Here is a 27,378-nt window from a genome sequence, read left to right as displayed (position 1 = left end):
TAGAATTGCTCTGTATGATCCTCATGCAGGAGGTGTGCAGAAACAGTCAAGGACTGGCCATCATAGCTGTTAGTCTATGCATTCAACTGTGGGACAGAGGATGATCAGATAGCCTCTAACATACTGTGGCTGAGATGGGCTAGCTGTTCACCAGATGTTTTGCCTTAGTCCTGGGAACAGACGAGGTAGGTTTCCCAGCCCCCTTTGCAATTAGATGTGGCCATAGTTCTAGCCAGGGATACTAGTGTATGTAAGTCATGTGGGTACTGCTCAGCCTGCCTCATAAAAACTCACACATACCATCTTCCATGGTCTTTCTTCCTTTTTTTCAGTTGAGCCTGACAACCTTGGAAATCATGTGTTACAAACAGTGGAACCACAAGATGTTAGGATCCCATGTCATGAAGCACCCCAGGGCATACTACCTCCCCAGGAGCAGCAGCAGCAGTAAATAAACACAGTGTCACTCCACTAAGATTTGGAGAGTATGTCGCAGAGCAACATAATTACCTTAACTAAAATTGAAGCCTTCCAATAGGATTTATTGTTTTTAACTAGAGTATAAATTATTTAAAACCAAAAAAATCTCTTGTTCAACTTTGAGATTAGTAGGTACAAATGAAACGTTATGGACTCAGTAGACATTAAATATATGCATATCAAATGGGAGGGAAATCAGGTACAAGAATCAACATAATGAGGCAGGATATCAGGCGACTATATAAATGGCCGATTTCTCTTCTATTTGAACATATATTCATTTTACACACACACACATATGCCATATATATATCACAGAACTATTTGAAATAGTTATTTATTTTTTAAATTATGAATAGCGCTTCTGAAAGCACAGTTGAGATGATATTTGTTCAAGGCTAGCTACGGACAGTATAAAAATCTTGGAACTCTGAACCAATGTGAAAAATGTGAGGTGCTCTTTCCAACTCCCTTGCTAAATGCTTTTAGCCCATGAAGACTATTGTTTCCTTTTGAATGATTGAGGATTGACATCATAATCTTTATTTTTCATTTCCACGGCTCTTTTGATACCTCCGTGATGTGGCTGCAACCTGACATACCAAGATGAAACATCGGCAGAAACTGTGCTCTTGGAGTCTCTCCAAACAGCACCAGAAAAAGGAAGTGCCAGAAAATTTGGAAGAAAGCCTGTTTTCATGAGATTTCCTGCCTTCCTTCCATCGTAGCATGTCCAAATAGCTCAGATAACCTTCAGTTGAACTCGAGGTTGTTGCTTCACTCAGACTGAAATCAAGCTGCTGAGTTGAGGCTTACCCATTCAACAATGGGTACAATTTAGGAACTCTAATTTAAAAAAAAAAAAAAAGCATCTCAACTGAAAGGGACACTGGATAGCAAAATTCTGGGCCTGATTCTTGATGAACACTAGCCAGCTTCCCTGCTCTAGTACCAGATGCCTGGTTTCAAGTCATCTCTCTTTCTCAAAGCATCTCAACACATTTATGCCTTTCAATCACCGCTTATTTCTGAAAAATTTTTAAAAAATTTTTATTTATTGATTAGCAAGAAAGGAAGAGAAAGAGAGAAAGAGAGAGACAGGAACACTGATCCATGCCCTGACCAGGGATTGAACCGGAAACCTCTGTGCTTCCAGACGATGCTCTAACCAACTAAGCTATCTAGCCTGGGCTCTGACAAAATTTTTTAACAATATCTGCCTTGGAAAAAAGTCATAATTTTTTCATAATTTCTTTAAACTGAAAAATTCAGTGTTTGTTTTATACTCCTCTTATAAACATTATACCCAACTAAACTTAGAAATGCCATCTACTTAAAATCTTGGGGAAACTAAGAATACTTCCCCCACCAGAGATCTAGCGATTTAAAATTAAATTCTGGGGTCAGAAATGTCTTTGGATAGACAGGGCATGACTTTTCTTGCTTTGTCATCTATATTCATCTATGACATTAATGCATTCTGGGTATGGCCATGTTGCTAGTGTGGACTTTGATCCTCCCACCTTGCTAGTCCTTTCCCAGATGTCTTGTTTCTATTTTGTTTTGCTTTGCTTTCCATTCCTGGCATACTCTTTGGTTTTCTATAGAAAAACTATATAGAAATCATTCAATTGGTTTCTCAACTAACAGGCTCATTATTTCTTTTTGTTATGTTTGTTTTTATCATAATTACTATTCATCTTACAACTACTGGAAGCAGTATATAGAACCTACTACTACCTAAAATGACTCGTGTGCATCACAGATCCCTCTCTAATCACAGCCTAGAATTGCTTCTTCTCAGGCAGCAACAGCATAATAAGCTCACACAATGGTTTATGTTAATATTTGTTCTTACAAGATCATAAAAATATCAGGAATTGTCTAGAATAATTTATGGAAGCATACACTTAAAACAAATTCACCTATTCTAAAAAAGAAAGAAATATTCATAAAGAAAATTAAAATATTGACACAATATTCAAAGAATCAAATTCAAAGAACACTACAATATTACCGAGTGCTAGCCTGCAACTTTCTGCACAGAAACCTAAAAAAATCCCTTCTTCTTTCCTTTTCAAAGGTACATTTGAGTGTACAGACATATTAAAGTGAGGAGAGGTTTTACAGGAACACATCATTACACACACACACACACACACACACACCCATACACTACACATCTCTGTTTAACTGGAGATCATGCAGAAAGGAGACCAAATTATAATTTTTCTCCTCGTCTTTTTGGTACGTTCTTACCTAGGCTGTTACAGAACCTGGCAGGGACATTTAGCTTAAGAAATCAAAGAAACGCCACTACATTAGTATGGGAGTAAAACTGCATTCTTATTGACATTTGGAATTCAATTTTCCTGTAGTAACTTGCAATAGAAATTGAACTTTGAGAACCACCCACCTCAGCTGCTAGTATTACCAGTCTCAAGGCTCCCAGCCCTGACTTGGACATTTATCCTGACTTGGACATTTATGGGATTTATTGTTAAGGTCGAATACTAACGATATATCACAGGTGAAGGAAGATAATGGTACTCCCTCCCCACCCCCGAAGTGGAAGGCGGGAGGAGCAAAACTCATCAAGGGAATGGCCACCATTTCCACTGATCTGTGCAAACCTTACCACGTATGTGCCACCGTGAAACGCCGTTGTTTGGGGATGTTGCTGCTGAGAAGCATCCTGCGCAGAAGCCTGGGGGAATTTCTCGGAGAAATCACTGGGGAGAGCTTGGGAGAAACCGATTTCCTTGTTGTCTTGGACTTCTCGTGCTGCAACAGGTTTTCCCGCAAGGATTTCACAAGATCCTCGTTCAGCCAGGGGTTTGGACAATGCGGATTATCCACGTCAGGTACGGTTAAAGTGTCCGGGCTTGTCGTCTGCTGAGCCATTTTTCCCGGTCAACTTTGTATGCTTGGCACCAATCCAGGGCAACGTGGTTCCCTGACCTCTTTCCAGTGATCGCTTCGCTCAGAGTCCTGGGAAATGTCCAAGGAAGCAGGTCGGATCCAACTGCCGTTACTTTATTCGGTGGCCTGCCTCAGTCTCTCGGTGGAGATGGGGCCGGGTGTAGACGAGGGAGCGCACTCTTCCGCGGAAGCCTATTAAACGTCAGCCCCCTCTGCCGCTCGCCTGCCAAGGTTCGCCCGGGAGCTCGCGCGCCGCCAGGGAACATGGAGGGAAGCCGCCGCTCTTGCTGGGCTTTGTCAGCGCTACAGAGCAGCCTGTTAAACTATTGGAACTAATACGCCGCAGCTGCTGGAGTGACTTCTGCTTATGTACATAAAACGTCCTGGGGGGAGGGCTTAACCATCAGATGCCTGCTGCTCAGTTTTTTGGCTGTTTTTTCCATTTGCTTATTCCTGAATCCAAAGGAAAGAAAAACTTTGAACTTGACCTTCCTCTCCCGCCAGGACTATTTATCTCCCTCCATTCCACGTTCATAAAAGAAAACTGCTAGTTCTTTTGTTTTGTTTTTAATATATAAGGGGAGAATAAACAAGCACTGGCCAGACAAGGAGAAATAACTCCCTGCTTGCTAAACTCAATCTTATGCACCCTTAAGACAACTCAAGAGAATAAAATGTACTCTTGTTATCCCCCTCTTTCTACTTAGTTTGAAACCAACAGAAGGTTTTACAATACTACACATGGAAAACATTACAGGCTGCTGCTGTGCTGTGCAAACTTGTTAATCATGGCCCTTTTAAAGCGTGGAACAACACGATTCACATCCACAAATGGCATTTGTTATCTCTTTGCATTTAAACTAACGACCCTCCAGAGGGAATATTGTTTTCATAAGAGCAGTTAAAAACGATTTTAAAGTTTCAATTATTTCTTATGGTATATACAATTTTATGTATTGAACTATAATAGAATGAAAATAAATATAGCTTTTCATTGTTATTTTCTTAGCTGTGTTTTAATCTAAAATTTTCATTTGTGATCAACATAGCTTTAAGAATCTTATTCAGAGGTCGTTTAAAATAAGAGAAGAGGCCCTGGCCGGTTGGCTCAGTGGCAGAGCATCGGCCTGGCGTGCAGAAGTCCTGCAGAAGTCCCGGGTTCGATTCCTGGCCAGGGCTCTGGTCGCAACATAGCGACACCCAGGATGGGCAGAGCATCCGCCCCCTGGTGGACAGAGCGTCCCCCTGGTGGGCGTGCTGGGTGGATCCCGGTCGGGCGCATGCGGGAGTCTGTCTCTCCCCGTTTCCAGCTTCAGAAAAATACAAAATAATAATAATAATAAAATAAAATAAGAGAAGAAATTATTTTCTGCCTATTTAGTTTGCTATTGGGAAAATTTTTTTCAATGTCACAACAATTCAAGTAATTGAGTGATAAAGCCTGTTAAATCTTTTATTATAAGTTATATTAGACACTGGATGTGCAAATATTATAACTGGATTGGAAGGGAACCCAAACCTTTGAAAAGAGATGCCTCAGCAGCCTAGTGATGCTATAGACAGTTAAGAATTAAAATCAGGCCCTGGCCGGTTGGCTAGTGGATAGAACGTCCACTGGGCTTACTGAAGTCCCCCCTGGTTCAGTCCCGGTCAGGGCACACATGAGAAGCCATCATCTACTTCTCTATTTCCTCTCCCCCTTCGCTCCTCTTCTCTTCTCACAGCCAGTGGCTCCATTAGTTCCAGCGGCCACCTGGGTGCTGAGGATAGCTCTGTTGGTCTGAGCATCAGTCCAAGACAGGGGTTGCTGGGTGGATCCTGGTGGGGGCTCATGTGGGAATCTGTCTCTCTATTCCAGCCCCCACTTTAAAAAAAATCAAATCACATTTCTCAAGACATACAAATATATATATATATATATATATATATATATATTTATATATATATATATCCCGTCCCTGTATGTCTTGAGAAATCACATTTCTCAAGACATACAAATATATATATATATTATGCATTTTTCTGAAATGAGAAGCAAGGAGGCAGAGAGACAGATTCCTGCATGTTCCTGACTGGGATCCACCCGGCATGCCCACTAGGGGGCAATGCTTTGCCCATCTGGGGCGTTGCTCCATTGCAACCAGAGCCATTCTAGCACCTGAGGTGGAGGACATGGAGCTATCCTCAGCACCTAGGGTCAACTCGCTGTAATTGAGCCATGGCTGCAGGAGGGGAAGAGAGAGAGAGAGAGAAACGAGAGAGGAAAGGGTGGAGGAGCAGATAGGCACTTCTCCTGTGTGCCCTGGCTGGGAATCGAACCCAGGACTTCCACGCACCGGGCCGATGTTGTACCAATGAGCCAACCGGCCAGGACCTGTATTTTTCATTTTTTAAAAGCAAAATAATTAAAATAGTTACAAAATGCATCCAGATAAACAAGAATGGAATAGTCTGATTCGTTTTGGGGGGAGGGGAGTGTCCTATGATTACTATTAATCAATCATAAAAGATTTTCTTATCTCCCGTCCCTGGTTGCTCCACCTGAAGTTTTTAATTATTTGCCTTTCAAATGTTACAGAAAAGGATACTCTGAGGTTCTGAAGCACAGTCTCCTCTTAATGTACCTATAATAATTTAATAAGACACGTGCCATGACTTAATCAGAAAATCTAAAGAAATACTAAAAATTTAACAACTCAGGATGGGATTATTCTTATTCACAAAGAATTTTCACCAGTACAAAGGGTTTCATCACATGTGCAACATGAAGTGGCTAGGTCCCTTAGAATATAGGGATAGTCCTTAAAAGAAGTAGCCAATTTCTTTAAAGGTGGGCGGAGGGACTGACAACTACATCAGGAGATGTGCAAACCAGGAATGTAATGCTTTCCTGCTTGCAATGTCATGAGTTAATGAAAAGGGCTGGACAATGCTCAGGAAAAGACATCAGAACACCTAAAAAAAAGTAATATTATCAGGTTCAGAAAAATACAGTGAAAATGGTATGCATGCGTGATGAGGGAATACTGAAGCGGACTCAAGTCTCAAGAGAGGAAGGATCAGGCAAGGGGAAAAAATGCATAAAAATGCATGCCCACCTGGCCAGTTAGTGATTCTGTGGATAAAGCATCAACCTGAGATGCTGTGGTCCCAGGTTCAAAACCAAGGTGCCAGCTTGAGCACAAGCTCACCTGGCTTGAGCACAGGGTTGCTAGCTTGAGTGCAGGGTCACTGGCTTGAGCCCAAGGTCTCTGGCTTGAGCAAGGGGGGTCACTGGCTTGGCTTGAGGCCCCTGGTCAAGGCACATATGAGAAGCAATGAATTAACAACTAAAGTAATATAACACAAGTTGATGCTTCTCATCTCTGGAAGGAAGGAAGGAAGGAAGGAAGGAAGGAAGGAAGGAAGGAAGGAAGGGAGGAAGGGAGGGAGGGAAGGAGGGAGAGAGGGAGGGGAGAAGGGAGGGAGGGAGGGAGGGAGGGAAGGAGGGAGGGAGGGAGGGAGGGAGGGAGGGAGGGAGGAAGGAAGGAAGGAAGGAAGGAAGGAAGGAAGGAAGGAAGGAAGGAAGTGAGGAAGGAAGGAAGGAAGGAAGGAAGGAAGGAAGGAAGGAAGGAAGGAAGGAAGGAGGGAAAACATACAGGATGAGAAACTAGACTGCAAATAAAATGTTTTGTTGAAAAAAATTTTTTTAATCCTAGCAGTCAATAGATATAAAACTTGTTCAAATTAGTCAAAATAAAAATTCAGATAACAGGATAAGTGAAAATAAGCAAATAGTGGGCACTATACTGACATCACATTAAAAAATAGAAAAAATTCACTTTCTGAAGACTTAGTTCCATTCAACGAACATCTGTAGGCATTTATTTTGGACTAGGCACTATACTGAATGCTCTGAATAGCTTGATGTTGTCCCTGTCCTGTGGTAGTTTATAACCTGGTAGGGTAGATAAAGAACAAAACAATTGACAAGACAAATTATAGCTGAAGAACCCAAATGAGAGCCTGGAAGCTGGAGATGCTTAAATGTCTGGCATTAATAGAAAAAGGTGATTCTCAGTGACACAATAAAAGAGTTTATGTGATTGAGCATGATATGGGCCATATACTGGGACACTCATTGCATTCAGGAGATTCTAGGGTCTAGTTCTTGCTTTCAGTGACCTTCTCTGAAAAGAACTATTTACACAAGCTTGTGTTTTCATGCATAGCATGTCATGTAGAGGCTCAGAGAGATTGCACACTTTAGTGACAGTCACAACTAAATTAAAACAGAAGATATAACAATATTCTATTAAAAATTCATGGAAGATTGTGGCTAAACAGACTAAAACTGAACAAGAGCATTCTGCAAACCTCCCACTGCTCTGGTACATGTTAAAGGATTCCATTATAGAGGAGAATTGGCTGACTCTTTGCAGGACCCCATATCCTATTGCTATTTGTTTAATTTCCTTATCTCTACAATTATCTGCTTGAATCCCACAAATGATATATTGTATGCATGCTGCTTTTTGAAAGTAAAATTAATTCTGTTTTGAGAATTCTTGGTCACCCCTTGACATAAATTGAAACACCCTGCAGTGTTTCAAAATCAGGCTTGAGAATCACTGCTTTAGGAGGCGCGAATTGTGAAGTCCTGAATATAACCAAAGGTAGGCGAGGTTGGGATAGACTGGCAATTTTCTTTGTAATAGTGCAGTGTCAGAAAAACTGTTCCAACAAAAGCACTACATACACATCTTGCCTTTTCTCTTTATTTAAAATATCTTTAACATTAGCTCCCAGGAACTTTTCTGAAAAACACGGTACTTTAAGTGACAGCCAAGCAAGACCTTAGGTTTAAACAAGTGGAAATGTAAAAATGGGTATAATGTTTGGATAATGTCACTCATGCCTAGAACAGCGGATAACATCTCGTAACTTCATAGACGTTTTCCTAAAGACCTTTTTTATGGATATCCAAATTTTGCTTTTATAGATTATTCAGAATCCTTGAAAACATTTATTTAATTGTTCATAGGCAGCAAAAGAAATAAGAAATAAGATTTGCATAGGTTCTGGTACAAGGATTGAAAAGCATGCCCTTGTCTGGGTGTGGACAAGAAAGGCTGGATTTCCCATAATCTAAAGGGAGCCATGGTGCAGCTAATTTGAAAGAACCGATAAATTAAAGATGATTTATACTTGACTATAGAATGCATTTTATGCTTCTTTCAACTATGTTTTAATTAGGTAAATAGTATGTTAAAATGAAGTTGCTTTTTAAATTGTTGATAGGATGTGGTCAATGGAAATGCTGTGATAGTAGAAGGGGATTATGTTGTCGAATAGTTAGCAGGATGCGTTTGGAACCCAAGAGCTTGTTTTGATCTCCAGCTATGATACTTTCTAGTTGTGCTACTTTGCTTGTCTGTGGCACAGTTTCTCATCTCTTAAATAGAATGAAAATAGTAATAGCTCTTATATAAGAATACTACAAGGATTATATGTGTTAATACCCTTGCTATAAAGTCTTTAGAAGAGTGCCTGGTACAGAGTGAACACCCAATAAATGAAACCTGCAACTAGCTGAAATAAGGAATTTACCAAAATTCACATTTAGTAGATATCAACTATGTAACAAGAGTTCTTCATTTTATTTCATTTCATCCTTGCAATAATTCTCATGGTGTTACTGCATTACCACTATTTTATTGACGAAGACTTAAGAAGGTTAAATAACTTGCCCAAGGACATATAGTACAATGCAGAGCTCAGATTTGATTGCCAATGGAGTTCCAAGGCTTTTTATTTCAACTCTATACCAAACCACCCCCAAAGGATAGCTAATCCAAAATTTAAAATTGATGATAGATATGTCTATGGAAAATAGGAGAAATCTGAGTGCCCTGAGGTCTTGGTCAAGTTAACATTAAAGTCTGTCCTTGGCTCCACTTGGGACATACACTGTGACAACCTATGAAGCCTGCCAAGTCATGAAATTTTTACAAAGGCATGGTGGTATTCAGGGAAGGGCAATCTGAGGTGGAATTCCTGAGTGTTTTTTTTTTTCATTTACATAGTTGTAGTCCTTTGATATGGAGGTGTTTAATTAAACTCTATGGTGGCTTTCACTTTGCAAAATAATATATCCTAACATTATTTAATTAAAATTTTTATTGTGATTATTTTTCATTTTGAATTTATATCATTATAAATTCTGATGATAAAATTATGTTATCCCTATGACTCAAAGCACATCTAAACAAAGTAAACAGAGCTTTTCAAATCATCATCATTATTGAACATTTATTAGGTAGGCTGGTTGGCAGAGATTAAACACAGTAAGTCTATGTGCTTGAAAAGATGTATATAATCCTCCAACAAAGAAAATAAATGAGCCTGACCTGTGGTGGCACAGTGAATAGAGTGTTTACCTGGAATGCTGAGGTCATAGGTTCAAAATCCCAGGCTTTCCCAGTCAGGGCACATAGGAGAAGTAACTACTAATTTGATGTTTCCTATTTCACCCCCACCCCTTTCTCTCTGTCTCGCCTCTCTCTAAACTCAATAAATAAAATCTTAAAAAAAAGAAAAGAAATGCTAAATATAAAATTAATATCAGAAACAATCAGTGCCTCATGAAGGTTTAAGAGGAGTAACAAATATATATATATATATATATATATATATATATATATATATATATCAATGTAAAATAATTCAAAGAAGAAGCAGGACTTGAATTAGGCCTTGAAAGAAGGTACATGTGGAAGGAAAATAATCAATTTGGTGGAGGTAGATAGTCTTGGGGAGGTAAGAGATGTTGAAATTTTTAGACTCATTCCTATGAAAAAATCACTAATATGTATTGTGATGTAGGCTAAATAAAATAGGAAGAGTTTTAAATAAGATTAATTTGATGGCAGCATGTACTATAATTTGGAGAATGATGAGTTTTAGGGCTGTTTCTTTCAACAGTTCCATTTCAATACAAAATTGTGTGGAAATGGAAAGAAAGGGACTAATGATACAAGAATTAGAAGGATTTGTTCATTGGCTGTACATGAGCATTCAAGTCAATAGGGAAGTCAAAAACAGATTAGACATTTCTTTTTTTAATTTTTTTTTTTTTAGAGTGACAGAGAGAGAGTCAGAGAGAGGGATAGATAGGGACAGACAGACAGGAATGGAGAGAGATGAGAAGCATCAACCATCAGTTTTTTTGTTGCAACGTTTTTAGTTGTTCATTGATTGCTTTCTCATATGTGCCTTGACCATGGGCCTTCAGCAGACCAAGTAACCCCTTGCTCAAGCCAGCGACCTTGGGTCCAAGCTGGTGAGCTTTGCTCAAACCAGATGAGCCCACGCTCAAGCTGGCGACCTCAGAGTCTCGAACCTGGGTCCTCTGCATCCCAGTCCGATGCTCTATCCACTGCACCACCACCAAGTCAGGCAGATTAGACATTTCTTAACATAATCAATTACATATTCCGAGTGTTATTCACCTACTTTATCATCAAAAGGCTGCTCACATAGAAAACATATCTAGGATTTTGAACTAAAGAAGTGTATTGGTCTTGATTTATACTAGAGCTACATTTTGTGCATACAATGTGTTCTCCTAAGCTCAATATGTTTTAATAAAAAGATTGAATGAGGTTTTTCAAGATTAAATCTAGTTAAGTAAAGATTTTCTAGATTAAAACAAAATGTCAGAGATATCTCTATTGAAAGTATAAGTCAACATTTCATTTAAAAGAAAGGTTAACATTTTATAGTGTACAACCTATACCAGAAACATTAACACAGTTTGTCTATTTTATTTCTGGGGGGAGGGGACTGCAATACAATTTACGTCAGAATCTTTCCTTCTGTTCTGATACATCCACTTAAAAAAGCTTCCAATACTAGAACAAAACTCCTCTTGATTACTTTGCTAAAATAATACACTAAAATGCCTTCTCTAAATATTAACTAAACTTCAATAAAGACAATGGGTTGTGATGGCTACTGAAGTTTTAACATAAAATAGTCTATATTTCTAGGTCTATTTTCAGTGGGAAGATGAGGCAAGTGCTGAGATTGGTGATAAAATAACCCCTGTATGCCACTATATCTGTAGGGATTTTAAAATTGAGAAAACTGAGGCACAAAAGTTAAATAAATTCCAGTAGGTGACAGAGTTGGAATTTTGAGCCAGACAGTCCAAGTCTAGAACCTATGCACACAACCACGACACTAGACTGCTTTTGTCATTAAAAAAATAAAAGTCAAGGAAGTTAATAAAGGTACTGTTAGCAAAATGAATTCACATAACTTTATATGTTAAAATCTGATCTCACTTCAAAATATTTGTTACAGCCCTGGCTGGTGGGGCAGTGGATAGAGCATTGTCCTGGAGCCCCAAGGTTGGTGGTTAGATCCCAGGATCTCTGGCTCAACCCTGAGGTTGCTAGTTTGAGCCCCAGTCAGGGCATGTATGAGAAGCAATTCAGTGGAGGCACAATTAAGTGGAATAACGAGTTGATGCTTATTTCTCTCTCCCTCCACCTCCTTCTTTCTCTGAAAATAAAGAATCTGTTACAACAGTGTTGGGCAGATAAAATATATTATGCTCACTTTGTTAAAGATGGCGCTACCCACGTGGAAGCCATTGCCCAGGTGATGTTAATGTGTGTTAGGGGCGGGCTGTGGGCAGGCAGGATCCTTGTAGCCTGGGGCTTGGTTTTAGGACTAAGCCTTTCCCACCCTTTTTGATGTGGGGTGGTGCAATGCCATTATGTCTCTGATAAGTGACTTTGTATCACAGGGAGCCCTGTGTTTTGGTCGTTCGACCCCCGCCGGGGTCGCGACCCACAGGTTGAGAACCGCTGTATTAGAGACTTCCCTATTTCGTATATTGGATTAAAGGTTTTGATTTCTACACTATAAAATGGGGGCAGAATGGGAGCTTGCTCTCTTAGTTCCTGAGATTAGCATTAGAGAGGAGAGAGCAGAGAGGAGAGCAGAGAAAGGCCACGTGGAGGAGGCCAGGAGAAACAGCCAAGATGGCGGAGTGTTGAGTGAGAAGCCAATTTGTGCAGTTTGTGCAGGGAGAAGGAAGGAGATGGGGAACAGAGGTGAATAAAGTCTGGTGAGCTAGAAACCTTTGATTCTAGGAAACTCGGATAAGTCAGTAGCTTTGTGAGCACTGAATGTGAGTGGGTTTTGGAGCCCAGTGTGTGTTTTTACTTGCCTGCTGGGTGCAAGCTAGATTAAAGATGATGGCCCATCAGTTTTTGGCTCCATTGTTTCTTTACTGACTGTCCAAATCCAATGCGAACCTCCATGGGCCAGGCTGCGTGATGGTAGCCCTGGCTACTGCCTTTACAAACAGTTTTTGAAGTGAAAATATATCCAAACCCCAATCAATGCCCATTGGGAATGGTATTTTTGAGAATCTCAGATATATTTCTTCATAACCAAAAGCTCTACAAATTCCCTTAAATATTTTTTCATTGCATTACAAACACTGTCCACTGAATGCACAAAGGGACTGAGGTACACCTTCAGATTCTTTTGCTGTTTTTGTCAACATAATAGACATGCAAACGAGCAACATTAAACATGTATCCTAAGCTCACAGGAATGGAACACGGTAGTGAACTATTCAGAACTCCACGCCAAGGAACACATTTGCTTGTCTCTCTTTTTCAGGCTCTGCATTTACCCCCCACCTCCCAGGAAAGGATGTTTAGAGTCTCCCAAATTAGCATAACGTAACTGGAAAACCTCCCTCTGATTCTGACACAGAACATCTGTTTCAGTCATTCTGGTTTTGGATATGGTTTTATGAGACAACATAGTCCATTTCACTGAAAGTGTCCATAATTCAGAGGTTTATAATTGTACCTGGCAATTTGTTTTTTAAAGTTAAATATATTTAGACAATGACTCCTCATAAGCAGATCATACTTTTAGGGATAACACTTTTCATGCCTAACTATTAGGAACCTTCTGAGGGGAGCTTGACAAAAGGCATTACTGAAACCAGAGTTTTATCCTCAGTTCTATCATTAACTAGCTAAGTCACCTGGAAGTGGAAGTTTATTCAACTTCTCTGGAACTCAGTTTTATAGTAAAATGTTCTACAACTTTACTAAGGTTTTGTAACTTTAAAAAAAAGAAAAACATGCATAACCTGCGATGGTGCAGTAGAAAAAAAAAGCAGATGCTGTCTTTGCAAGTTTAAGTTGCTATTTAAGAAAAGTTATTATCAAATGCATCGTGAGGCAATGTGGTCTCTTACAGATACATGTAGTGAAATTATGTTCCACAGACAATGCTTTAGAAATGGAAAAGATATATTTAATTTTAAGAAATTGAAAATGGAAAATTAGAGGATGCTGTACTAACTACGTGCCTTACTAATGATATGTCTTTAAAAGTTATAAAAATTCCTTTTTAAATTAGTTTAAAAAAACTTGTTCTGACATCTGAGTCACGGCTCGGTAGACAGAGTGGGAGAGCAATGCCTAAGTTAATTTAATATTTGAAATCAAAGCATTGTTTTACTTCTAAAATAGTGAAACTGTAGAGATAGGTATATTCACTGTTACATAAGAGGTCAGATATTCTAGAACTTTAAGGCTTAACTTACCTTGTAGGCAATAACCTCTGTACTCACATTTCATAAAGACTGCCCACCAAAGAATACCCAATTTCAATGTGTTGCATGAATAAAAAGAAATGCATTTTGTGATTTTAACAAAAATGTGGGCTGGGTCTAATACAGTTAAACAGGTTTCCTTAGATGAGGGCCTCTCAGTCTTGATAGGCTTATGTGATTTATGAAAGCAGACTTGCTTGGCCCTGAATCTACCTTCATCTTCTAGCATGTCCAGAAATGGGCGTTTCCAGGATCCCTTACCTCAGCTTTCCACAAACATCTCCTTGACCATAGGTGATAAATACTATGAAATTTCTTGGGATTCTGGTATGTTTGTTTTTATTTTCTACTGAACTGTAGTGAAACAGAAATGCTTCCCACTTAACCATGAGTAGTCAGGGGGCTGCCCTCGTACCAGACTCTATTATCAAGCTCCTGCGCTGAGGATAATTCCACCCTCCTCTTCAAATGGTGTATCTCCCCTTAGTAAAGCCATAACTTTAGCAGAGGCTCTGAGAGAGCTGGGGCTGTGAGTCTAAATGACAATTTGGTAGGTGCCCTGCCAGTTGAAAAGTTGTGAACAGGCAAAGGGGCCACAGAAATAGTGGTCTAAATGGCACTGTTGGTGAGATGTGCAAAGGCAACTGAAAGCTACACAAGTGTCAACTGAAAGCTACACAAGTGTCAACTGAAAGCTACACAAGTGTAGCTTTAAGGTACCTATAAATCAACTGGTGACCATGCCAAATACAGATTCTGATTTAGTAGGTCTGGGGTAAGGCTTGAGATTTTGGATTCCCAAAGCTCTCAGGCAATGTTCATATTGGTCATGGATCAGTCCATATGTACCCAGGTGCTAGAATAAGTAGAGATTAATGCTATTGAAGTCTAACAAATGAATGCAGTTGACTTTTACCCAGATGATCCTATATCAAATTTATATTCAGCCATTTTTATAGTGCTTAAATTGGTTGCTGTCATGGATTTTTAACTGAATAACAATATAATAAATCATTTTTTCAAACGAGCACATATCCTCTAAGAGATTTGGTTCTAACAGTAAATTTTGCTACATTATATTCACACCTTTAAGATGAGGCAAAAAAAAATAATGTAAGTTGGAACACAAACTTTTTTGCAAGTGTCATAAAATTCTTTGCCGATTTCTAGATCATTAATTGACCTTGAAAGGCAAACTTTATTTAAGATGTATAGACTGTTTCCAGGATATAATTTAATTAATCTAAAAGTACTTAATTGGACAAATACTATGTGCTAGTTGCTATGGCTTTAATGAGAATGTTGATCTTTGTGTATCTGGGGACACAAGGTTCACTCTGTGTTCATGGTAGCTAGGACTTTCAGTCTAGTCTACTGTGTATGAAGCATTATCAAAACACTCATCATCAAGATTTGCCACCATGCTATTGGTCTTGCTGTTATCTAAAACATTAATCAAGTAAGCATTTGTGCTGCCATCAGCTTGATGCACCTGCTTAGGAGGAATCATTGTCTAAAGATATTAAACTTCAGAAAATAAATTTCCAGCTACAATTATAAACCTAAAGTTTATAGTTCCGTAGTAAGTCCGTGTATATAACTGTATAAGCAGGTACGTTTTTCTGTCTTGTTTTCAATGATGTGATGTTGGCTTGGAGGTGCTCAAAGGATTGCTAAATTCTGTACGCTAATCTGCATTTCCCCCAAACCATTATTTTTCAGCTCTAGTACAATAAATACAAAAATCTTTTGCACTAATATAAAAATATACATTCTAGCCAGTCCAATAACCACCATTTTTATTCTGTAATTACCAGTTTTTCTTCATGTATAAGATGCACCTTAATTTGGGGACCCAAAATTTAAAAAAAAATGTATTACATAAAGTTATTGAACTCAAGTTTTATTCATCATAAAACTCATGCAACTCCTCATCTATGCAAAAAAAGCAGAAAATGCAAGTTAAAAAATCTACAACCACTGTGTAAGATGCACCCAGTTTTTAGACCCCAAATTTTTCAAAAAAGGGTGCATCTTTTACACGGGGAAATATGATATATAAGCATTGTATAAAGCCAACCAGTAATTATTTAATTGGTCACAGAGGAAAAATAATATATGAAAAAGAAATCCTCTTCTAAGAGCCATGTGTTAGTGAACATACTTCAGTCTATGCACCAATTGCTTCATGATCCTTGTACTTTAAAGGCCTGGACTATAGCAAGTGTTCAGTAGACACTTTTTTAAGGAAGGGAAGAAGGGAGAAAATTATTTGTACAGTGGTTTAGCTATTTTTGTATGCTTTTAGAGAGTTAAGAGGCTGAAAGGACAGTGTGTTTAAATCAATTAACTCACTAAAAGCTTGAAATGTTTTAGAAATCCTATTTCAAGGTATGCTTTCAATTTTATAAATGCATTATTTCTAAATTAACTGGAAAATATAAAATACACTCTCACTGTAAAAAAAATGTTTACAGTTTTAAAAGTCATCCTGAAGTCAGCAGTTCCTATTGACCACCATCCCCAAACCTGTCCCCCCACCCCCCACAGCTAACCCTGTTGTCAGTTCCCTTTATCTTTCTAGATCTCTGTGTGATGGCAGTAGCCACTAGCCAAACATGGCTAGTGTAACTCAGGAACTAGAATTTTATTTATATTATTTTTATTAAAGTTTAAATAACTTTCTGTGGCCAGTGGACATCATACTGGACAGCAAAATTCTAAACCTTCATGTAATTTCATAAACCAGTATGTGCCTGTAGAAACACATATTACCATTTTCTGAGGCTTCTTATAAAACATGGTGTTACAGTTGATCATTCTGATCACTCAAGAATCTGCTTTTTACACTCAACAAAATCTCCCCTGTTATTAGCTGATGCACAGTACTCTGTAGTGTGGCTGTCCCTCAGTTCAGTTAACCATTGTTCTATCAACGGGTGTCAGATGTCCTGGGGTTCACTATTACATCCAAAGCAGAGCCTTGCAAATTCTCTTTGTTGCACATACTTCAAGAATTGTTTTTATAATAAATATGCAAAAGTAGGTTGTTAAATAAGATATAAACGTTTTCATTTTAATAAAAATTGGCAAATTGTTCTTCAAAGTGACTGATTCAATTTACATTCCCACCAACAGTCTTTGAGTTTACACATTTTTTTTCCTCAAACAGCCTTATGTTGCCATCAATTTCTTGGTACTAGCTGTCAAAGCCTTTTTCCCTTTCAAGAATATCTCCCATTTTTAGAAGAAATTAAGCACATCAACGGTTACCGTTAAAATTCACAGAAGTGGGAAGATATATTTCACTTTGCTTCCAAGTCAATGTTCAATTTTTAGCTTTTTAACAATTTTAGTTGACCAAGCACTTCCCAGGAATGTCTCTCATATGACAATACCTACACATTAAAGAAGGCTTTTTGAAGGAAAATGCATTAACTTTTTTTTCAGTAATGGTCTGGCACTACTCAGTAAAATATGTTTTAAATTGCTTTTCCTATAATAGAGATAGATTGTGCTGAGCATTCAACCTTCTTGCCTAGTCCTTCTTTTACACATTGTGTTGAGTTTCTCAATGGCTGATCAGGACTCTAATACTATTTTGTAGAATTTTTCCCTTGGGCAAAATTATTGGCCTAGATAAGGACTGAATTTTTTAACTCACTGGAGTTTGCTCTCACATAGTGTCACTGCAGCATCTTTAGGTAGTTTTGTGTGATTGAGAGAGCACTTGACCAGGAATCTCGTCCTGACTCTTCTACTCCTTGTCCTAGGGCCTGAGGCAAGTCCTCCACTCTCTCGGTTCCCTTACCTGAAAATGATGGTGATGTAATAAATAGATGACTACAGAGATCCTCCTTAAAGAATAAAATTAACTGTTCCTAAGACAGTCACCTAATACTTTATTAGTTAGATTGTGGCAGTATTTGAATGAAGAGAAAGAAGTCATCAGGAACGGTTTTATGTCAAATCAGCGCACATTCATTAATAAGTGAGGCCAAGTACCTATGCTCTGCAAGAGTTCATATGCTTTCTGCTTTCCTACCATTCTGGGTGTCCAGTACAATGCCATCCTACCCATTCTTCAAAGGTAAAGAACACCTGCTTTGGAAAGATTAGAAATCACAGAGAGAGGCAGAGGTACTAGAAACCCGCAGAAATGTTTTAGAGCCTTATAGTCAAAAGACAGAACAGAAGAGGGTTTCCTAAAATTAGAGACTGGTATCTTCCCTGCTAATCTTTGGTAAATCTTGATTAAATTATTTAAGCAATGAAATGTGAACCTCTTTCGAGCCAAGTAGTAACATGCAAGAGTCAAATAAATTATTTAAAATTTATATGATTTTCTTTCCAGAGAAGATAACTATGCTAATAGGTCAGGGAAATAAATATTTGTGTCATGTGGAATCTGGTTTTCATGAAGACCTTTGATAAGATCTTTCAGCATATATTTATAGGTACAAATGATACATAATGGACTAGAAAGGTGGGTAGGTATATTCATTAAAAAAATAAAATAAGACCCTGGCTGGTTGGCTCCATGGTAGAGCATCAGCCTGGCATGCAGGAGTCCCAGGTTCGATTCCCGACCAGGGCACACAGGAGAAGCACCCATCTGCTTCTCCACCCCTCCCCCTCTCCTTCCTCTCTGTCTCTCTTCCCCTCCTGCAGCCAAGGCTCCATTGGAGCAAAGTTGGCCCGGGCGCTGAGGATGGCTCCATGGCCTCTACCTCAGGTGCTAGAATGGCTCTGGTTGCAACAGAGCGACGCCCCAGATGGGCAGAGCATCGCCCCCTGGTGGGCATGCCGGGTGGATCCCAGTCGGGCACATGCAGGAGTCTGTCTGACTGCCTCCCCATTTCCAACTTCAGAAAAATACAAAAAAAAAAAAAATAAGACAACTGATCCTAAAAGATGTGGACTAATAGAGACCACATCATGCTGAGAGCAGTCATTGCGCTCATATGCAGAGTTATAAGCATTTTAAGAAACAGACTTTAAGATATATACTTCATGTTTATCAAACCTGAATCTAACACAACAATGAAGGATGGCTGAAGTGGTAGATTAGTAGTTTCCCAACACAGACTGATCATAATATATATTTTCCAGGAAAGTTGTTAAAATAGAAGTCTGATCCCAAACCCACAACTACTGAATCACAACCAGCAGAATTGAAGCCCAGGAAATTATCTAATAATTCTGCCTATCAGTCAACTTTGAAAACCACCTTCTTTGATGATAAAAACAAAACCCCCAAATAAATATTTTTAAAATAATAAATATTTTTAAAGAAAAGAAAAACATATTCACAGGATGGAAGAACAAATAAAATTTAAAAGCATTAAAATTCATTTGGATAAATGTAAAATAAAAATGTCAACATCAATTCAGATTCATGGCTAATATTATTTGACTGCAAAGATCTAATAGAATCAACAGAAAACACTAATGTTATCAAAAGCAGCATTTGCAGAAGCACAGTCCTATGTTCGAAGTCTGTATTATGTGTAAATAGTACATGAATTATTAGGACTGGATCACCGACCTCTCCTCTAACACCCAGAAGGGAATCTGACTCATTATATTTCAGCCAAGGAAGGTGCACTACTGAAATGCCCTTTCACTTTATTGGGCCTGGTTAAGTGGCAGAGGCTGAGGATGTGCTGCTGTTGGTTCTGCTTAGTAGACAGACAGGTGGCTGTCTTAAGAGCCACCTTTAGGTAAAATAGTGTATGATAACAATTATAGGAAAGACTTCAACACAATTAACTTTTGCATGCCTTTCTTTTTAAAAATTTGATAAGGACTTTCCTACTAAGTTGTTTCTTTAATGATATCACATATTTACTGAAGGGTAGTGCCAATTTTTTGCAAATTATTTTCTACCATTCTGCTCTGCGGAGTAAAGAATGTAGTTTACTTGTGATGCAACTCCTGCATTTGTTGCCAGTGACAACGGTTGTTTAGTTGTTTAAGTTTCATATAGTTGGTCAGGTTATGTCATGAGAATTGTATTAAGAAGAAGTATGGTTTTGTTGAGTGCCAGCTCTTTGCAGTGAAATGGTAGGGGGTGGAGGTGGGTGTGGGCAGTGTTTGTTTTGGCAGGAGATCAGAAATGTGGATTCCTGGGCATTCTGCATGAATCTTTCCACATCAACTGCTACTCCTCTCTCCCTGCCCCCGCCATCTATTTTCTAGCCTCTGGAAAACTGTATGTGGGTCCAGAAAATACCAATATCAGTTCTCTTCTGCAGCTCTTCCACATTTCTGTGGCTTCAAGAGACCTTGCACTGCAACCTCTTCCTTCTCTCAAGATGTGTCACCGAGAACAACTTAAATCAACTATAATTTTCAACAGATTCTGAACTGGGATTTGGAAAGATAAGGTCATTATTGAATTAAATCATAATAAATTCAGGCTGTAATCCAACTGCTTCCAGCTTTTCTCCTCCCTCTGTGGGTTAACAAGTGTTTCCAAAGCCACAAGGCATTAAGAATCCTAAAGCAGTTAATGAACAGTGCTGATCCACATGATAGGAAATGTGTGGGTTCCAGGCAGCTGTCAACCCTCAGCTTCCTCGGGCTATCAGAACGATGATGGAGTTCTTGGAATTGTGTTTTGACATTCTGCTCCTGCCTGTGGCAGAACATAGCCCTCTCAATAGGCACTGTGGCCCAGGAAAGTACTCTGGGCATAAAAAAGTCTCATTGCCATGATTATGAAAAAAAGCAAATGAACATTTCCTCATGTTCAGACTATGACTCACAACTGGACTGTTAATGGACAAAGGAAGCCTGAGGCATTCTTTTGACACACCATCCAACCCACTGAAATACGGGATTGATGCGATGTGGAGTTTCATAGCTTTGGATCAGTTATCTTCCAAAAGGCAGATGAAACCTAGGTAAAGGAGCATCCTGATAGCCTCTTTCAACTTTTTCTATTCTATTTATTTAAAGATTTCAAGAGAAAAAGAGGGCCCATCTTCTACATCTCACAGATAGACAAAAGCAATAACAAAAAGCTTACCATCTTCCCAAAACCTTGAAAGGTTGATATAAATCTGTTTTTATCTTGTATGGATCTGAGTATAATAACTTACCTGCTTTATTAATAAAATAGTATGTCACACTGACAATAAAGCCTTACCTCTTGCCTGCAGCTTTATAATATATATTTCATAATGTTACAAAAATATCTTTCTTTTTATAGTTTTTTGTTGTTTTTTAAAATTTTTTATTTATTGATTTTTGGAGAGTGGGGGAAGAGAGAGAGAGAGGGGGAAAGAAGGAAAGTGAGAAAGATGGGGAGAAGCGGGAAGCATCTACTCATAGTAGTTGCTTCCTGTATGTGCCCTGACCAGGTATGCCCAGGGATTCGAACTGGCAACCTCAGCATTCCAAGTCGACACTTAAACCACTGCACCACCACAGGTCAGGCAAAAAATATCTTTCTAAAACATGTCATTCCCCTACTTGAATAACCTTTCTGTATCATGGTAGATAATATGCACCTTCTTACGTTTCCTATACTAAGGATTTCACTACCAAACTCACATTTTTGCAACTTCCTCTCAGGGTACCAGGGAAAGTATTATACACTCTAATGCTGTAGCTACAGAAATTTACTACCCAACATACCCTGTCTTTTCAAGTCTGTAACCCAATCCATATAATTACATGCTGAATTCTTTGTTCCTTTTAAAGATGTGACTTAAATGTTACTTGCTGTGGGAATCCTTCCTTATTGCACCCAAGAGTAGGAATCACACCCTCTATCACTTTTATTCACTCCTCCACCACTCATATCACTAGGACAGGGACTGGGGCTTACCTTTCTATTCCCCCTATTTATATGGTCCCTGGAAAATTAAAGGAGAGTGATAAATGGCTTGTTGGAGGAGGACATAGGTGGATAGATGCATGTTTAAAATTAGGTCAGAGCTACACCGTACATGAAGGTGGTTTAAATTCTATAATTCATTTTATATAATATCTTTTTAATGAGAAGTGTTTGAAGTGATGACCAGAAAATGTATCAGTTAGTGGTTGACATTAATGTTCAGTGACATGTGGAATTAAAAGCAATATTTTACTTTACTCCTTGCAGATGTGTCTCTCCTTATATGAAGATCTGATTACAAGATCTTTGGAAGCTTCACAGACTAAAATACAAAAGATGGGTCTATAAGCACTACAGTTTGGTGTGATGTTTAAGAAGTTAGAGGTTCATCTTAAAAATGCACTATCTAAAGCCAAAAGCTAGGAATGCTGTTAATATATTGACAGACATAATTGAGATATGAAATTATAAATGCTAAACAGTGGACTGAATGAAGAATATTACAGAAATATGGTGAAGTATAATATTTGCTAAAAATAATAAGCTATAGAAGTCAATATTTTCAGATATAGAAAAATGGGCAAAACTGTTCGTATTTTATAGCCATAGGATGGATATTATGTAGGAATAAAAAAATGAAAGCTTTGAAGAAAGCTTTTGTTTAATGATTTGGTTTAAAAAATGTTAATAGTACATTGTTTCTTTCAAGAGGAATAGAAGGCAGGGTTTGAAAAGACCTTAATCAGGTCCTGGCTGGTTGGCTCAGTGGTAGAGCATCGGCTGGGCATGTGGATGCCCTGGGTTTGATTCCCCATCAGGGCACACAGGAGAAGCACCCATTTGCTTCTCCACCCCTCTCCCTCTCATTTCTCTCTCTCTCTCTCTCTCTCTCTCTCTCTCTCTCTCTCTCTCTTCCCCTCTCACAGCCAAGGCTCAATTGGAGCAAGTTGGCCCTGGGCACTGAGGATGGCTCCATGGACTCCACCTCTGGTGCTAGAATGGCTCTGGTTGCAAAGGAACAACGCCCCAGATGGGCAGAGCACTGCCTCCTAGTGGGCTTGCAGGGTGGATCCCTGTCAGGGTACATGCGGAGTCTGTCTCTGCCTTCCCTCCTTTCACTAAATAAGAGAAATTTAAAAATAATAAAAGACCTAATCAAAGTCTACTTGTAGGCAGTTTGGTGGCATCTTCAGAGAGAGCTCTGTGCAATGGAAGCAGCTGGGCACCAGGAGCTTAACCCAACAACAGCCTCGGCTCTCAGAAGGGATATGGCGGATGTTACTTAAATGCATTCCCAGGTAAGAATCTTTGGGTTCTGGAAGGAGTAGAGAGCTCTAAGCAAGGAGACATCACATATAATTCTGAACGGTATCAGAAACAGAGAGAAACGTTAATGTCAGTAGAGCAGCTGCAAAGTAGAAGCTTGGCCCTATTGTGTCTCCCTGACTCCCTGGGTAGCTAAGGACCTGCTGAGCTCTGGGCAGTGCAGTGAGCTTCTGGGCCTGGTGGGGGCGCAATGACTCCAATGAATGGGGTTTTGTTCTTTTGAGACACCCTGGGAAATTTCCAGAAATAAACAGATGGGTTGCATATGATAACTTACTTCAACAAATGTGGGCAAAAACTAATGAAATTTAAATAGTATTAATGTAACTTCCTTTGTTGCCGCAGGTCTGACAAAATTTAGGATAAGGGTTCTTTTTCCAAATTTTATTTTATAGGTATAGGAGAAAAAGATTTAGAATGTTCATTTACCATAAGTTTCTTATAAGTATGATGTGGGTTTTATAAAAATAAAGTCTTTTTTTAAAAAAAAGGAACAAAATCCAAATAAATGCAATGTAATTTCAGACCTCTTTGACCTCAACAGTATAAATATCATCTTGCAAGGACAATCACCTCACTGTTCTTTGGACTTGGTGAGGGTTGGCTTGAAGTGGATAACTACCATTTTCATAGGAAGAGTGATGTCGATGAGTCTAGAAATATCTTATGAGAGATAGGGTTCCAAAACTGGGAAGTAGAACCTAGAGAGGATTATGCTTAGAGTGGGCATGCCAGTTATTCCACATAGAAAAGGCCATTTTGAAGGGGAAAACTGGCAGAAATCTCTCACTCCAAATTAAGAACAGGGGGAGGGCAGCACAGAGAGGTGGACAAACAGCTCCTTATCAAGCCCGGTTTCCAAATGACCAGAGCCATTTCATGACACATCAGGCTGCCTTGAAAGGCATTATGTGTTCAGTCATTCTGTGTTCCCAGGAAGGAGCTATCAGATCTGTGATCGAGGCAGTCTCTGTGCTGGATCAGTGATTAGGCCAAATGACGTCTACGTTCTTTTCAGGGTTAAGATTCAAGATCTCTGCGCTTTGTCAGCTAAAAACAGTATTACTTGGAATTATTGTAATTTTCTTGGCTTCCCTGAAGTCACAGTATATTTAATTAGTCACTGCATTTTTAGCTTTATGCAGGTATACATCTATTCATAACGAAAAGGAAAAATATGCCCTGAGTAGATATAAGCAATATTTTATTCTAGGGTAATTTGAAATCCTTGATTTAGTTTCATGAGTGCTCTGGATCCCAGGAAGTCTCTATATTCAGTGGCTGAATATGGAAGTCATTCAGGATTCTGCAGAACTGGGGTTTGGGGTCAGCACCCTTCTAGGAACAGAAGCAGATCCAGGTAAAATTTCACCCAGAACCAAAGTTATGTTGCTCTAAGCTCAGAGTTCACAGAGCTGCAGCCTTACGAGCTGAAAATCACCTTGTGCCTTATGACTTAATGTGATTATTCCATTCAGGGTGCTCAATGATAATTAAAAGGCACGAAGAGTTCTTTATGTGTTTTTCCCCCCTCTCAGTAGGCGTGCTATACGGGAGGGGGGGAGGGGGATTGGCAGGGAGGAATTGACTCATTCTGACGCCACACCTGTGCTGAGGGCACACAGTGGTTCACGGCATCTCATGAGAATTGAAAAGGCAAGGGTGTCCTTATTCTCTAGAGGAAAAAACCCTGGGATTTATAGGAAGCAATGGTTTATTCAGATATAGAACCCAATTTAAAACACATCCCTGGTGAACTTTTCAAATGACTACCTACAACAAAATAATGAAAACTGATATTTTAAAATGTTACATTTCAATTATTATAGAAAGAAACCACCCCCCTACATTTTACAATTGTTAAAGTGGCCCAAATCTACGATTAAAAGGAAAAGAGCTCAAACCACATGCATTATTTTATCCATTCTGGATAAACATTCTGGTTTTTGTGTGAAAATAAAGTGTTACAAAATAGCCCTCCCAGATTGAAAATAACAGCAGATAAGCAATTTCCCAGTAAAGAAAGAGTGCTACAAACTCATTGTAGAGTGTATGGAAATTTCAAAGGGCAGTGCAAACGGACTCTGATGACAAAGTGAATAACAGGATGTGTGACTAAAGCGGCTGACCCCGACCGGCTATCTCAGCGTAGGAGCCGCTGACGTTACTCTTCGTCTTCTTTCTCTTTCCTCTTCCTCTCTTTGTCCTCATTTTTCATTCCACCCTCTGCCTCAATTCCATTTCCTCCTCTTCTATTATCTGTCCTCTCATCTTCCTCCTTTTTACCTTTTCTTTAATTGACCCTAATAGGAAACTCAAGTAATTGAAAATGTGTTATGTAACACGAAAAACTTCTGTCTACCGCTATGCATCATGCTCAGCCCAGGTCAGTACAATTGGTTTCTTTGTCTGACCGTGATTTTAGTTATAGTGTGTTCCCCACACTGAGTCTTCTGAGCTCCCCTCCACGCTGCACCTGGAATGCATGCCTGTGGTGGGAACAAGGAGGCAAAAGTGCAGTGCCGATTCTCCTTGTGAGAAAGACGGTATTTCTTACCATCCTAGGTACTTCCGGGAATGCGTGCTCAGAGCCGTGCAGTACGCCCAGCATCACAGAATGATATCCAATGGCATGTTATACGAACAATGCCAATAGCAAATGGCATCCAAGAGAATTCAAATAAATCTCTTGTTTAAAATTTTTGCTGTCACAAGGAGCTTAATGCTTTGCAATGTACACAGTCTAAATATGTTGTCTTTGGATGGAGAACATGTCAGTTGTTAAAAGCCCCAAGAACAAACATTCTACTTGATCCCAGCCAAAGGCTAACAAGCTACGAATACAATGGTGGGGTTCACAGTGTTCGCAGCCACACAAAGCCACTTTAGAGAACATGCAATGTGAATTCTGGTTCGTCTCAGCTGATGGCATTGAATGCTTCCTTTAACGTCATGATGCTGTGTTTTAGAATGAAGACACTGTGCTGTTAACCCTCAGAGACACAGGGTACACAGTGGAGAGGCCATGAACAAGGCACTGCCCTCCCAAATATATAGAGAATTGACCCTTAATTATTCCTGAGATTAGTTTGCCTTATTAATATGGTCAGTGTTACTCATCTTAGTTGCTCCTTTAAAAAGATTTATGTAATACATTCTCAATTATAGTCCTTCACAGGGCTGGGACTTGTAAGTGTTGCAAAATAAATACTGACGTACAAAAATATAAAATATGTTCTGCCTCTAAGGTTACAGGTTTGGGAGGGAGGAGACAATCTGGGCTTAGAATCACAGGACTTGAGTGCAGATCTGTCTTCTGTCATTTGCTCTCCAAGTAACCTCAGGTGACTCACTTAAGCAACGCACATCAAACCTCCTAGCTCTCACCCCTCATGTAAAACAGGGGTTATATCCATTTTATATTATGCTGTGAGATTGAGAGAATTGTCAGAAAGCACCTTGGGTGCTATGACTACACAAAAATAAAGCATCCTAACCAAGGCATTTGCACAGTCTGGTTTAGGATCCAATGTATGGCTCCGGGACACAATGAATAAAAATACAAGTGGTACCTCAAAGAAGCCAATGATTTTCCAAAGGCCTGATAATAGAAATCAGTGTTTTGTGCTCAGAAGACAGAGAAATCTGTTACTGGGGGGGGACCACACAAAGGACTTCACTGGGGAGGGAAAGTGGTAGAAAAAGGAACTAAAATTAAGGATGATTAATATGCTTTTGAGCATTATACCCAATGTGCTGATGTGGAAACAGAGGCTCAGATATGTTATATAACAGGCTAAGGCCATACTGGGACCAGTAAGTGGCAACACCTATATTTAAAACCTGTTTCACTCATTTGTTTTTTTCACTACTGGGTCCAGTCACTTGAAATACTATCAAAATATCTCCAGGTCTTTAAAAGAGGCTAAAAGTGTGTAAGTGTGTGTGTGTGTGTGTGTGTGTGTGTGTGTTGGGTGTGTGTGTATGCATTGCAGTTGGAAATCAAGAACCTTGTGGGGAAAAAACTAACAAGGAATGCCTGATACGAGTGACATATTTGAGGGACCGTGACTGGAAAGTCCAGCAGGCATAGAGGTTTGCACAGTGAAGAAAGAAGAAACAAAGCAGTAAAGGTTTGTTGGGACCTGTTCAATACACAAAGACGTTTTCA

At 39.2% G+C, this 27,378-nt stretch overlaps 1 protein-coding gene and 1 pseudogene across 8 annotated transcripts in view; one reads left to right on the top strand and one right to left on the bottom strand.

Annotated features, from left to right (window-relative positions):
- The window catches only part of PDE4D (phosphodiesterase 4D), a 1,576,413-nt gene that overhangs the window by 801,757 nt on the left and 747,278 nt on the right, over window positions 1–27,378 (bottom strand). Inside the window, exon 1 of one of the 8 annotated variants that reach the window (XM_066242845.1) lies at window positions 3,119–4,263. The exons of the other annotated variants lie outside the window; for them this stretch is intronic. Within the exon in view, the coding sequence (XP_066098942.1) occupies window positions 3,119–3,384 (266 nt within the window). The 5' untranslated portion in view covers window positions 3,385–4,263. Of the gene's footprint in view, window positions 1–3,118; window positions 4,264–27,378 lie in introns of those variants that run through there. 8 annotated transcript variants of the gene reach the window in all.
- Window positions 20,579–27,378, top strand: part of LOC136321059 (large ribosomal subunit protein eL32-like) — a 39,004-nt pseudogene continuing 32,204 nt past the window's right edge.

This window comes from Saccopteryx bilineata, chromosome 1 (assembly GCF_036850765.1).
Source record: "Saccopteryx bilineata isolate mSacBil1 chromosome 1, mSacBil1_pri_phased_curated, whole genome shotgun sequence".
NCBI lineage: Eukaryota > Metazoa > Chordata > Mammalia > Chiroptera > Emballonuridae > Saccopteryx > Saccopteryx bilineata.
Note: the sequence above shows the minus strand (reverse complement) of the source record. Positions and strands in the feature narration are given on the sequence as shown.